General features: G+C 31.4%; 1 protein-coding gene across 1 annotated transcript; it reads right to left on the bottom strand.

The window, feature by feature from the left end:
• Window positions 1–7937: 7937 nt before the first annotated feature.
• On the bottom strand, window positions 7938–14737 carry LOC120086512 (cyclin-A2-1-like). The gene is made up of 12 exons (XM_039043199.1): window positions 14575–14737; window positions 13366–13711; window positions 12987–13254; window positions 12318–12451; window positions 11940–12032; window positions 11531–11664; window positions 10997–11072; window positions 9992–10068; window positions 9867–9900; window positions 9621–9770; window positions 9209–9343; window positions 7938–8395 (listed from the first exon to the last, which is right to left on the bottom strand). Exons 2-12 carry the CDS (start codon window positions 13648–13650, stop codon window positions 8342–8344), a joined length of 1440 nt encoding a protein of 479 aa, XP_038899127.1. The 5' UTR covers window positions 13651–13711; window positions 14575–14737; the 3' UTR covers window positions 7938–8341.
• Window positions 14738–15638: the final 901 nt, after the last annotated feature.

Genomic DNA, 15638 nt, shown 5'->3' with positions numbered 1-15638 from the left:
AATCAAAGATTAAGCTATCAATGATAGAAAATATTAGTGGCTATCACTGATAGACTTTCATTTGCTATTTATATTTATTATTTGTTATAATAATCAAACTTGATGATTGGCTTGTTGGTGTTAAGTCACTTATGAATTGAGTATTTTCAAATCCTGCGTATGGAACTTAGCCTCATAATTCTTGTGAAAAAAAAAGAAGAAGAAGAAGAAATTCAAATAAAGGAAAGAAAAATTTTAAAAATAAAAGAAAGAAAAGAAGTAAAAACCGAAAAAAAAGGAAAGAAAATTAAGTAGAAAAAAAGAAGCAAAATTTGAAAAAATGAAAGAAAAACTAAAAGAAAAAGAAAAAGAAAGGGAAGAAGCAAAAAAATCAGAGAAAAAAAAGAAAATAAAATAACAAAAAAATATAATGGAAGAAGCAAAAATCGGAGAAATGGAAGAAAATAAAAATTAAAAGAAAATAAACAAGAGCTGAAGAAAGAAAACAAAAATTAAAAAAATGAATAAGCAAAAACCGAGGAAAGAAAAGAAAATTAAAAAAAAGTAAAAAAGAAGGAAAAAGAAGGAAATGAAAGAAAATAAAAAATAAAGGAAAGAAGCAAAAATCAGATAAAGTAAAGAATAAATTTTTTTTTAAAAAAAGCAAGAACTAAAAAAGAAAATGAAAATAGGGAGAGAAGAAGCAAAAATCAAAGAAGATAAATAAAATAAAAAGACTAAAAAAATGTGTAGATAAGACAAGGGAGGGCAAAATTGGAAATTAAAAAAAATCAAAGATTAACTAGTCAACTCATCCATATTTACAAATATTTTAAAGATATAATATATTTTTAGATTTTTTCTCTTATTCTACTATGATCCAAGAAATTATACAAGAGTGAGGATAGAGAATGAGGTAAAACAGGAGAGAAAAGTGAGACAAAAGAAACACCAAAATTTGCTGTAGAAAAAGATCATCAAGTAAAGAAAATCATGCATGTCATATTTATTATCCAACTAATGTTCTTTTCAATTTTTTTTTTCTCGTGTTCTTAGTGGATCATTGACGACATGGAAAAAGAAGCGCATCACTCAATACATGACGTTCATATTCAATAAACATGAATATGTAATCCACTTGTTTGAAAGAGCTCAACACGATGATTACAAAGTTGCTTTACAAGGTGATCTTGAAGATTCAAGGACGAATCTTCTTGAAGAAGGGGAGAATGATACGAAGCTGACCATCATAGGAGAACATGAAGTTTTACAAGAAAAAAATGAAGCTCAACAAGCTCAATCCAACTCAATCGAAGCTCATGCTGAAAATTCATGGGAGAGCTTTTCAAGTCAATCCAATCATGAGGCAATCATTATGATTGAAAAACAAATGATAAGAAGTTGACCATCATAGGAGAACATGAAGTTTCTTTTTCTTTATCTTTTTATTTTTTTAAAATGTTAAGGAATCTTTGAGAATCAGATCTAAGAACCATGTTGAAAAACAAGACCCAAAGAACTCAACCCTAACAGATCCCATAACCAATTTGATCTCAACCCCTAAGATAGGCAAATTATTTACATGATCTAGTGAACAAAAAATTGGACAAAGTTAGAAACTCCCATCAATCCTTGATCTTCAAAGCACTTCACAAGCAAGACAGATCAACTCTCACATGAATGCTCCAAATATTCATGCATTCTATCACAAGAACACACAACAAACAAAGCTTAAAAGCTTTCAAGGTTTTAAAACCTAAAATTCTACATTTCGAAGTCTTCTTCTATCTCCTGATTGTGAAAAGTACAACATTATTTATACTGAATGAAAAGACACTATTAAAGGATGCAACCTTTCATCTATCAAGTAAATGCATGAACATCTATCAACCTTTCATCTTCCAAGGCAAATATGTTTAGCTTTCTTGGGGTTGCTTACTAAATAGTTAATCAGGAATATTCTTATTACTATTGTGGGGGTTCACCTTGTTTAATGGGGGGAGTTCTAAAACGTGATTAAGGTAGTTCTCTTTATCATTTGGTATCAGAGCTTTGACTTTAAACAGATTATATCCTTACCTGTTTTCTTTTCCATGTCATCTTTCTTTCTTTAATTTCATCTATTTTCATATTTCTTGTGACTCTTCATCTTCTCATTTTCCTTGCTTCATACGTTATTTGTGCTTGCTGTAAAAAGGAGGGGGGGGTGTCTAAGGTGAAAAAAAAAATAGCAAAAAAAAGTGACCTTTCATCTTCTTTTATTTTCTCGATATTATACTTGCTGGAAAAATTAGAAAAATAAATTGTCTTTTGCATCTTTCCATAATTTTTTCTAAAAGAAAAAACTTTGAGATTTTGTGTTTTTCGCATTCTAGGCTATATTGGAATTTCTTGCATGATTTTCATAAGAACACTATAAAATTTGCTAAAGTTCGAGATACTAGAAGTCTTATGGTATGTTTCACAAAAGAATAAATCATCGTGCGTTCGACATTAGAAATGATAACTTTTGGAAGAATATTTGAGGAAGTTTGACTGAGTTACGTAATTCGATGGATTACATATCTCGATTGAATGAAAAGTTAAAGTTACAAAAGCTAGCAAGAAGGAATCATGTCATGCGAGCTATTAAAAATCAAGAAGATAGCCCATTACCAAAAATTGATCAACCATTTCAAGATGAGAGAAATGCACCACACAAGAAAGGAAGGTTCCAATGATGGGGTTATTGAGATGAATGATTCTAATCATCAAAGTTTGGGAGAGGAATCAAAAGGTAAAGTTGTTATAGAAAGTGAGGAAATATTTGAAGTATGTGTAGGGAATGAGATCATAACAAATTCTCTAAAGAAAAGTGAAGACATTGTGAAGTCTAAGAAATTAGACAAGAGTGAGGAAAAAAAAATAGGGTAAAACAAGAGAGAAAAGTAAGACAAAAGAAACACTAAAGAGTTGCTGCGGAAAAAAAATCATCAAGTAAAGAAAATCATGCATGTCGGATTTATTTTCCAACTAATGTTCTTTCCAAAAAATTTTTCTCATGTTCTTAATGGCTCATTGACAAGATGGCGAAATAAGCGCATAACCCAATACATGAAGTTCATATTCAATAAATATGAATATGTTACAATCCACTTGTTTGAACGAGCTTGACACGATGATTACAAAGTTGCTTTACAAGGTGATCCTAAAGATTCGAGAATGAAGATTCTTGAAGAAGGGAAGAATGATAAGAAGCTGACCATCATAAAAGAACATGGAGTTTTTTTACAAAAGAAAAATGAAGCTCAACAAACCCAATTCAACTCAATCAAAGTTCATCTGAAAACCTATGAGAGAGCTTTCCAAGTTAATCTAATCATGAGGCAATCATTATGCCCCAAAAACCAATGATGAGCTAGAGCTAAAAGGCTTCTAGAAAGATTAAATGCTTGCTTTAAAGATAAGTTTTCAGACAATGGTGAAGAGTTGCAACTATTAAAGCTCCAAGAGTCATTTGGTCATCCGAAAGCCATCATGAATAAAAAAATTCAGATTTATTTACAGTATTAACGTCTCATGTATTTAATTAATGTTATGAATTTACATTTATTGGAGTGGTTGAAAGGGTATTAGATGAATGTAGTCATTATAGGTGAAAGATTGCACCATTTTATGGTATCTATTCAATTAGTTTAAATAGGTTTGTAATCTCCACATTTGAAAACAACACTTTGAATTTGAATGAAATTTCCTTAGAGTTTTTTTCTCTCAAGCTTTATGCTTTTTCTTTGTATTCTTGTGTTTAGAATGCATGTTTTAGGACTTTCAATCTAGTTTGATCAATTAGATTGTGGAAAGTTTGAAATCTTGAAGTTAGGAACAAGTTATCATTTCTTCTTGATCATCGATCAATTTTTCAAGCCAAATATGTTTAGCTTTCTTGGGGTTGCTTACTAAATAGTTAATTAGGGTTATTTTTACTACTGTTGTAGGAGTTCATCTTGTTTGGGGGCGTTCTCAAATGTGATTGAGGTAGTTTCCTTTATCATTTGGTTGAGTTTTTAAAACCTTGAAATTAATTGGTAATGATTAGCCCAAGCATTATCAGACCATCACTAGCTAAAGTGGAGATTGAATCACCTGCATTTTTAGAACAAATTCATAGTGATATATGTGAACATATTAACCCTCTGAGTGGGTCATTTAGATATCTTACAGTACTAATAGATGCATCAAGTAGATGGTCATATGTGTGCTTATTATCAAGTCAAAACTTTCCATTTGTTAGATTACTTGCTCAAATAATTAAGTTAAGAGCACAATTTAGTGATAATAGAATTAAAATTATTCGTCTTGATAATGCTGGTAAATTTATATCCCAAGATTTTGATCATTATTGTATGTCAATTGGAACAAATGTTGGACATCCTATAGCTCATGCTTATACACAAAATAGTTTAACAAAATCATTTATACAACGTCTACTATTAATTGCTAGACCATTGCTTACGAGAGCTAAACTTCCTACATCTTTATGTGGTCATGCTATTTTGCATGTTGCAACACTTATACGTATCAGGCTAGTGACTTATCATAAGTACTCATCATTACAATTAGCTTACGAGCCATGTGCCAAATATTTTTCATTTGAGAATTTTTGGATGTGCAGTATATGTTCCAATTGTTCTACCACAACGTACTAAGATGGGTCCTTAAAAGAGGTTAAGAATGTATGTTTCATATGATTCCCCACAATTACTAACTATCTTAAACTCCGTTATGGGTGATGTCTTTACTGAATTATTTGTTGATTGTCATTTCAATGAGACAAAATTTTCAACATTAGAGGGAAAGAATTAAGAAGCTGGAAAAAGAAATTACATGGAATGCATCGTTATTGTTTCATTTAGATCTTTATACAAATCAATGTGAACTTAAAGTTCAGAAAAGAAAAAAAATCATTTGTAAAGCACACCCATCAAACATTCAAATGGAATTTCGTTTACTAGATGTGAAGAAATATATATTTCGACCTTGAGATGATAATGAAGAACTTCTTGGTCCTAAAGTACCATATCTTAGTACAATTGGTGCACTTATGTATCTTGCTAATAAATTAATAATACAACACCAGATATTGTATTTTCTGTAAATTTATTGGCTAGATACAGTTCTTCTCTAAACGAAAAGACATTAGAATGAAGTTAAGTATATACTCCGTGATCTCCGATGAACAATTGATATGAGATTGTTTTATTCAAATAAATTGAATTTTAATCTAGTTGGTTATGCAGATTTTGGATATTTATCTGATCCACACAAAGTTAGGTCTCAAACAGATTGTCTATTTACATATGGAGGAATTGATATATCATGGCGATTAGTGAAACTGGCCATAACAACTATTTTCTCAAATTATGTTGAAATTCTTGCAATTCACAAGGCTAGTCAAGAATGTATGTGACTAAGATCGATGACTCAACGCATTCATGAAACATGTGCCTTGTCTTCTAATAAAAATCTTCCAACAATATTGTATTAGGATAACACAACATGTATAACCCAAATCAAATGAGGATATATTAAAGGAGATAAAACAAAACATATTTTACCAAAACTTTTTTATATTCATGATTTTAAAGAAAATAATGACATCATCATACAACAAATTTGTTTGAAGGATAACCTAACAAACTTATTTATAAAGGGAACCTACCACAACCTTTGAAAAATTGGTGCACAATACTGGAATGCAGCAACTAAAAGATCTCAAATGATGTTTTCATGAGGGGAATAAAATATATTATATTCTTTTAGACGTGTTAGATTATATGAAATATGTATTCTTTTCCGTTTACTAGGACTTTTTTTCCCACTGAGTTTTTTTTTTTTTAGTAAGATTTTAACAAGGCATATTTCATATATATAATGGACATCTAAGGGGAGTATTACAAATATTATGAATTAAGTGATATAGATGGCCATGCTTAATGTCCAAAGGCAATGTGTCATACTCCTATTACCCCCATGTATTGTCTATGTGTCTCAAGATTACACACTATTAATATCCATGTAATTCCACCTTCTATTTGTTGATTTGTCTATAAATAGTGACATTTAGTGGATCTTGAAGAAATGCACATCGGTGAGAAAATCCATTTCATATTCCCATTTTCCACATTTTTCTATTTACATAAATTCTAATATTTTGTCATTTTATTTAATATTATTATTAGATTATATTTTCTCCATATTCGTATTTTCGTTATGTTCCGTTGTGCTTCTCAATTTTACCGCAAATAATAAGTTTATAATGTTATATTTGTTTATTTATTTTGTTATGAATTGATTACTAATATTTTAGAAAATGAAGTTAACTTCTGAAAATTAAAGAAATAAATTATAATAATTTTTAACAACTTCATTCTTGTTAGAATTGAACGAATAATTTAAGTGTTTATTCAAAATAAATTAAAATTATATTAAAATGGATGAAAACAATTTTTTTTAAAAAAAATAATAAACTATGAGTCTATTTGGATTGACTAGAAAAAGTAATATATATATATATATTTCAAAAACTTCATTCTTATTTCAACTATTTTATAAAATTGGGTTAAAATAACATTGAAAGTGTTTAAAAAGCTATTTTAGGTGGTTGTCAAACATTCTAGGTCTGAAATTGACATTTTCTGTTTTCGATTGAATTTTCAACGAGATTTTCTTTGATTTTAATTTTAACATCCAAATTTAAGATGTGGGTTGCAATACATTCAAATATAAAGCGAAGACTGCACTAGTTGCTCAATACATTCTAAATTAAATGGAAGATTTCATTAAATGTCTAACTTTAAGGTATAATTTGATAAAATTAAAAGTTTAAAATAAAAAATTAGGCAAAATAATGTCAATACTCTCAAACTTTCAAAAATATCCGAATATATTTTCTTCCACCTTTAGAAATTTCGGAACTAAAAATTTGTTAGGATGTTAAATGGAAATAGAAATTCTTCATGTGTAGTGGGTCCGAACCCAAATTTGGGAAGATAATTTTTTTTTTTTTAATCTAAATTCCAAATCTTGAATTGGATTGACAAAATACAATTTCCCGCTTATTTTGATGACTTTTTGTGTCTAAATTCTCAACTTTTTTTTTTTTTTTTTTGACAAAATGCTGATTTTTTTTATAAGGGATAATCAAACTTCTAATCTCAAAATCTATAGTAAAAGTTGTCTTTAAATTATATTTATTTTGTCAAAATTGAAATACAAACATTTGATCGATTGAACTCCATGCATCTTAACACTGCGTGTGAACTTAGTATCATATTGGAAAAGAGTTTTCTTTTTGTTAAAACATTATTTCTAAAATTCTAAAATTAATCCTTACAATTAGTTAACCTTGTTTTTCTTTAATCAAACTAGAGAAAATTATTATTATTATTATCATTCAAGAAAATGAACCCATATGATATGTTTCTAAAATTTACTCTGAAAAAAATACTTGAGACTTAGTTTTATTAGAAAAGTTAGCTATAAAGTAGAAGCTAATTTAAAGATTGATCAAAAGTCTTTTAATATAATCCCAATTTAAAGATTTATCAAAAGTTTTTTCTTCATGTAATCCTACCATGAAAAAGACCATCATTAATAAAACTAATGAGTAGGATTTTGTTCATAAGTTAACATGTTTGAAAATGGCTTGTACATAGTAAAAATTCATAGAAGAATTATTTCACTAAGTCTAAAATTTCAAATGTGAGACAAACATATGTACAAAACTATAGGTTCGCACAAACCTAAACTATTAGTCAAATAATTAGTTAGTTATAATTGTAATTATACAAAGAACAAATAAAGAGATCTTCAACTATGTTATCCATACTGAAGTGAATTGAGTTTATTAGTAATTGACATGACCTTCCATACTAGAGATCGAAGGTCCAATTCTCCATCCCGCAATTGTTATACTAAAAAAATTGAAGACCATTTGTTATTCATTTAGGCTCTTCTAAGCTAAGGTTTTTGATTACCAAAATTTAAGGTTAAAAGGGAGCAACCCCATGCTACAACAACTGAAGAGTTACCTCCAAATGAGCTTGGAGGATTCATAAATAAAGTATTTTCAGCTAAGGGAGTATTATAATGTACAGGTCATGACCATAGAAACATAAACTTACAGAGAGAGATATCTGGAAGTACCAGTACCATAGAGTAGCAGAGGAAGTGAGGTTCCAAGTCATTGAGTTTCAAGATTTGTGCTGTTCTTTTAGCTCCATCACAGTTGGGGGAGGTTAGAAGGAGAATGGCAGATCAACTGAAATCAGAATCATCCTCCTGTAGATTATCCTCTTGGCAATAATAGGATCATTCTTGTTCTTCAAAATAGTGATAGAACCGATTTCGTAGACGTTAATGTCGCTACGCATTTGAACTGGAATAAGAACACATATCAATGAAAAAATCAAAATGTTTAGAACTTAGTAGTACAACCTATAGAACGGATCTTGTTTGGATAAAGTACTGAGAAAACTGAAGTCTTTGAAATCCAAAAATATTCTCTCTGTGAATATTACTTCTAAAACTCGTTTTTAATTAGCTTATTCTCACAGATGAATTGATCTTAGAACAAGAAAACATTGTGTAAAGAAAATAATTTTAAGTGGGTTAGATTTATAACTTTACTCCCAAACTTAGAATTACTGCATCTGTAGTTGGTTCTCTATTATAAAATGTTTCAATTATGCTTCTAAATTTAGGATCATATCTATAATTGCATTAAATGTATATACTAATGTTCATTTCATGAGCGAGCTAAACTAAAGCCTAATTCAAATTTCAAATTATGTCATTGAAACTTCTAAAAGCAGAGAATCTAAATAGCTATGAAAATAATGTTCGATTTAGACATGTCCAGGATTGATAATGAAATTGCTAAAATCATTTTCGTCAAGTTCAAAATCACTTCAAAAACATATCTTTAATCGTTCAAAATTAATTTCATGTTAGATTTTAATACTTTTAAACACAATTTTCATATAAATAAAATTAATTTAAATTAGTGAAATGTATGTTTTGGAGTAATTCTGAAAATGACAAAAGTGATTTTTAACCTATCAACCCCACGATTCAAAACAAGTTGATTAAGGTTTTGAAGATCGTTTATCAAAATAGTTTCCAAAGCATCAGCATGATCCAACAGTTTCAAGAAAAACAATAAGAGACTTTTCTTATTTATGGTTCTTACCTTCGGTTGTCTATACTTATGACGTATGGCATTTAGGGAAGAAGCACTGGTGTTAAGTTGCAAGTCTTGGAGGGCAAGCACAGCAGTTTTCAGCTGAGAAACGTTGTAACTGGTATAGTGCTCTAGAGTTGGATTCTGTAAGAATTGCACAACAAAATCTGAGACAAAAATTTTCTTAATAAATTAGAGAGAGGAAAGGCATGTTTGATTCTTGAGTCACTAAAATCACTTTGAAATATGCTTTTATTCATTCAAAACTAATTTTGATGAAGTGAAAATCGTATTTTTAAGTGTAAGATTAAACACTAAATTAATTTTGAGTGATTAGATAATTAAATGTGTGTCTCAAAGCGATTTTGAATATGAAGAGAGACAAAAAAGGGAGTAGATATCCTAAGAGTGAAGCACAGACCCACGGATGATTCGATTGGTCAAGTGTCCATCTTGCAAGAAATACGGCGGATGCAGCGATCAGAGAAGGGAGGAACTTTAGGAAGCTGTATTCAACAAGAGTCAACTCAGCTAAATAATTGGCCAAAAACTCAAGTTCAATGCAAGGAACCTGATATAATTAAATGGCCACCATTAGCTCTCGATGTTCATATATTTTCTGTCCATAAAATATAAAGAAATGATAACGAGATATAGTGTAGAGTACCTTGTAAGAAGCATGAGCTGATTGTATAAATCTCCTGTAAATTTGAAATATCCAAGTCACTTTAGAAGTCATTATGCCAACTTATACCTTATAACTTATATCGAAGAATGGTGACAATATAATACCTTAGAAATGTCTTTGTAGTGGGAACAGATAGCCGAAAGTGTAGTAAGTTCAAAACTTCACTCTCCATTTCTACTACCTGCCAACAAAACTTCAATCTGAGTATTCGGCAGTTTCGTGTCCAATGAAATTACACATAGGTCATTGGAAACAAATTAGACAAGGTGGTGAAACAGATTTACTTAGGCTGAAACATGAACATTGTTTTCTATCCAATCGAAACTAGGATGAAACATCATAGAATTCAACTCATTTGTTAAAAATTTAACGTTCATTTTTGTCTCTTCTAAAAGTATGAATAGCTCTCATATTCAATTTTTTTTATAGGAAACAAACAAGTATATTCTGAACAAAAAAGAGGAACACAGCCTAAGGACAAGGGGTTGAGAGGACCCCTCCCCAAAAGACTAATACAAGAGCACCTTCCAATTGTTAAAAATCATCAAAAGGCTGTAATTATAAAAGAATTTGGTGTAATCGTATTCAGGAGGTCGTATGCTGCACAAAAGCCCAAAAAAGAATCAGAATAAGCAAACTTATCTTAAAAAATTCTACTATTTCTTTCTTTACAAAGACACCACAAAACTCGTATTCAAATTGACTCTTCTAATTCCAAGAAACACTTTGTTTTCCGAATGAAAAACTTTCAAGCCCCAGAGATTTTTTTTTAACAAGAAACAAAACTTTGAAGGCTTTGAGTTTTTCTGCAACTACATTCATGTGTTTGTAGTACTACTCAATCACCATCTTTTACTAAACCATTATTTTATACCGAGTGGTTCTCTTGTACTATAACAGTCATTCTTTCGCTTGTTTGACGAGCAAATGTATCTCAAAGATTCTTCCCTTATATTTTTCCCCTTAACATCATGAGTCAATGCAGTGAAACAAACGACAACTCTAAGGCACTGACAATGGTGTGATGGGCAAGGAGATTTAGCAAGCTGTTGATGATGCATCAGAACAAGACCAACACGTATAAAGAAACCAAGAAGCTAAATGTGTACCTCTTCTTTTGTGTAAGTATTATCTGTAATGAAGCAGAAATCTTCCACTCGTGGTGCACATATCTCCTCATATTTTCTTCAAGTGAAAGGAAACCATGTTTAGAATATAATACGTGTACTACGTAAATGACTTGATATTGTCTGGTAATATGAAATGCAATCGTCATCATTAGGAAATACGAAGAGTGGTTTGATATGATATGAACAGCTTAATCCCATTACAATAATATCATGAAATTTAGTGCTTTAATTTTTTTCAGAACTAAAATTGAGGTTCAATTTGATGAAAGTTAGAACTTGAAATTAAAATTTACCTTAGAACGCACACACAACATGCATCCACTTGACACACGCTGACTAGAATTCTACATTTATCTGGGAAAATATACTAAATCCATACTATTTATGCTATGTTTATAAATAATGGTTTCTACAACAAAGCATCTACGTTTGTTACTTTCTTGACTCCCTCCTACACAAAAAGTGGATGCTTTGAACTATTCCATTAGTATGAGAATTATGGTCAAAACTTACGATGCAATTAGCATGCTTGCAACACCAACAAGTTGTAGTCGCTTCTTTTCAATATAATTTTGAGAGAGAAACCGATCAATGACATTCACAGTGAGATAGAGTGTGTCTGAAACTAGATTATATTCTTCAGAAACCTGGAAAAAAAAATTAACCATCAACAAAATTGGCGTTGACAATAATATTTTTGCTTAACTAGAAGATAAGTCTTCAATTCATATAACCATGAAATATTAGACTTTACAACTGGACTTGATGTCATGATAAGTTTTCCAATTGCGAACAAAATGTCAAAAAGTACAACTTTTTATTATCCTGTGAAAAACGATTTTTGTCAACTTGGTGCCTTTAAGCAAGTATCTATTAACATATCAATTAGGTCAAAGTAAAGCTGTAACAGTGGTGAACGAACCTCTACAAGCCAATCAACCAGTATTCCTCGCATGTTTGCAGTGATATCTTGCTGCAACTGTTCCATATAGGTAGTTGAGGCCCTTTGATCAAGCTGAAAAGAGATGAAAAGAACTATTAGTGTTGCATTGCATATGAGCTAAAAGCGTCAGTCAGTCATTTTTGTGTAAACTGCAAACATCTTAAGTAGTTCATTCAAAGAACAAACTCAGCTGCTTCCTAATAATTTCAGAAGTTTCATGTCCCTTTCTAGTTTAGAAAATATACTCTCAAGTGAAAGAGACTATAGAAATTTAGGGCCTTTTCATGGTCGATGCCTAAGATGAATACAGCATCTGCATTAACTATGGCAATGTTTGGTAAATAGTGAACAACAAACCTCTGTCACACGTATCCTGTCATATATGTCTGGAGCGTATGTGCTGCATGATTGAAGACATTTGGAGTTTGAATCAATGTCTATAATACCTCTATCACTTAATGCTACTGATCGTTCAGGTGCCATATATTTTTCTGCAAAATTTTGCAATGGTAACACTGTCACTGCTTGCCAATTGAAGACCACAATGCTTGTATACTACGTTATTATGTGGGTCTTTTAAAATTTTTCAAATTACCACGGATATTATTTGGGGACTGATATTAATCGATAATTAACAGTTTACTCCATGAAGACCATATTTCCGATCAAATTTTTAAAATGTTCAATTTTCCTGCAAAACTAGAACATTCGTCCATGCTAATTACTTGTGATTCACAAACATGGGAGATGCAGTTTGACTTGGACAAAAAAAAATGAAAATTATCCTCCTTCCAGTGTAGGTCTCATTGTCAACAGATGACAAAATATCATTACAAAAAATGCTATGGCATGCATGCTACTTCAGTTCAGCATTTGTGATATTCCCCATTATGAGGACTATATAATATTTACAGGGTGCTTGCCTGAAAATACTACACATGGAAAGCATTCAGATATTGTCACTTGATGGTTCAGTTAATCAATAAAGATATATCTTCATACAAAAGTAATTTTAGAGTTGTATACCATTTGGCTGAGGGATAGATTCTTCTGAAGATACAGAGAGAACCATATCTGAAACTCCACATTCTCTGCTCGTAATTTGCACTGTTCTCTCTTTTTCGTCCAAAGTTTCTCTTAAAGAGACCTCTCGAGATTCTACCACCCTTATTTTAGATAAATCCTCAGCTAGTCTTGTGTTTGCATCTTCTTCCGCACCTAGAATTTCTACAGGAGCATTTAAAGGCACATTTGCCTTAGCTTTTGCAGAAACTCTCCTAGTTGGTTTGGCACCCTGTCAAACCGTGGTCATTAGCAGTTAAAGAATTGCCTATATCACCAGTGCCAGCACGAGTCACGTCAACATTTCACAAAGGAACGACACAAAAAAGAACCAAGGTTTTACCTGAATATTAGAAGCATTTCTGCAATTCTTATCATTGGTGGAAATGTTAGTCACATCCTTGAGCACTGCTCTTCTTTTATTAGGAAGACCATTGGAAGAAATTGAACAAATCTTAATATCATCAGATGCCATTCTTTTTGAGTTGGTCCGTAGAATTTGCTTCTGAACTCCAGAAGATTTTGAGGAGCATAGAATGCCTCCTGATTCACTTAGCTCTTTTGCCCGTGCTCTTGTGATTCTGCCGGAACACTCTTCAACTTGAAAAGTAACACTTTCCCTACTCATTTTTTACTCCCTAGAAGACCGGCGATTCATTACAGTAGATCAAAAATCATTTTCATTGAAGCTGCATAACCAACATAAGATAAACGGGTAAGAGCCGTCACTAAGCTGAAAACAATGAAAAGTTGAGGCACAGATGAAAATCCAGAAAAAATCAAAGCATGATAAGGGCTAATTCAAAACGCAAAATAACATGCAATGGATTGAAGACTTCATGGAAAAGCTATAGCATAAGACCTTCTGAAGAACATGGAAAAACTACAGTGACACAAGATCCATCATTTTTATTCTATGGCTAAGCTATACATTGCAAATAAAAGGGAACGAACGATCGCTTGGAGTTCCTATTACATTTTCAAACAAGCTTACAGATAGATAGTAACAAACCTTAAACATTAGACATCATCACGAGAGCCCGAGGTGCAAACCTAATACGTTTATTTTTATCCCGTAACCGTACAAATCTTCCTATTTCTCCTCTCCTTCCACCCACCCCCATCCAACACAATCCCTCTCCCCATCGCCGCCCATGAAACAGAGGAAGGAAGAAAACACGCTCGCTTCCAAAAACTTGATAAATCAAATCAAATTTCCGGCTCCAAAACGAAAAACATGTATTCAACAACACGAAATCATGCAGTAAACTAAAAAATCCGCATGATTTGAACGGGAAAGACAAAGGCCAAAGTATTAAGCATAAGCTAGATTTCTCAAATAAAACGGAAATCGGCGTAGAGAATCCACGTCATGCACCAAAACCAAGTAAATCGAAACGTACACAATAGCCATCATTCTTCATAGTTTTGAAACCGCTAAAACATCGAAACAAACGCTCAAACGCACAAAATAACTAGTCGCAAATGAGCGCAATAGATCAGATGATACGATTAGTAAAAAAAGAGATGTGAATGCAAAGCTTGAGCTTACGGCTCTAACGAGAGCTCCACGGCCTCCAATGGCGGTCTGCAGAGCTCTCAGCAGAAGTAGAGAGAAAGAGCGGGAGAAGCTGAGGTTTGGACAGAGAGAGAGAGAGAGTGTGTGTTTGAGAAATGAGAGAGAGATATAGAGAGAGTGAGAGCGTCAAAGGAGCGTGAGCGGGACGAAGGTACAGTTTGAACTTCCATTTAAAAAATATATTTAAAATAATAAATGCAATAAATTTGTATTATTTAAATATTGTATTTAAATCTCCCTCATCCAATTTTATTTTCCGTCTCCTTGACTTCCAAAATGGTGCCACTCTTTTTTCCTTTTTTTCTCTTTTTTTGAGGGTTAAAATAGGGTTTTAGACTAGGAAGTACGAATACTTTTAATTGTGAGAATCATTATTAGAAACTTAACATATGTTTAGATACTGATACGTTAATTATGAGAATAAATATTAGATACATAACATATGTCTACATATGTATCTGATACTTTTTTTTAATTTTTTTAATTTCAGATATGTGTATTCCCTTCCAAATATATGAGAGGTGGATATACTGGTTATTTTTAAAAAATAAATTTAAGTCCAACCACTTAAAAAGTCTAACTCACAACCCATTTTATTTAAAAATCCACGTAAATCTAGCAATCAATAACAAAACATATTAAAAATAATAAAACAATAAAAACATAAAAAGGAAAAAGGAAAACCCCAAAGATAACTAGATGTTCTTTCTTCTCTTCTATCTCACTAACTAAATCATGATTCACACCTCGTCCCCTTTCACCCTCAACTTCATTATTCAATCTTCATATTCTACTTCTTCTTTATTGTCTCTCTAATCGTTCAACCATCAGTCGACACTACTGGTTTTTTTCTTTCTTGAGTTGTTATTATATTCTTCAACCTACTTTAATCTAACTTACAATAAGTACTATAACAATTAATTTAGTGTGTTTGTGAGTGTATACATATATATAACGTATCTTCAATGTACTAGTATCTTAACTTTTTTAGAAATTGGCATATTGTTGAATTGTATCGTATTTGTATCCATATCGTG

The sequence above is a fragment of the Benincasa hispida genome, chromosome 9 (assembly GCF_009727055.1).
Source record: "Benincasa hispida cultivar B227 chromosome 9, ASM972705v1, whole genome shotgun sequence".
Classification (NCBI taxonomy): Eukaryota; Viridiplantae; Streptophyta; class Magnoliopsida; order Cucurbitales; family Cucurbitaceae; genus Benincasa; species Benincasa hispida.
Note: the sequence above shows the minus strand (reverse complement) of the source record. Positions and strands in the feature narration are given on the sequence as shown.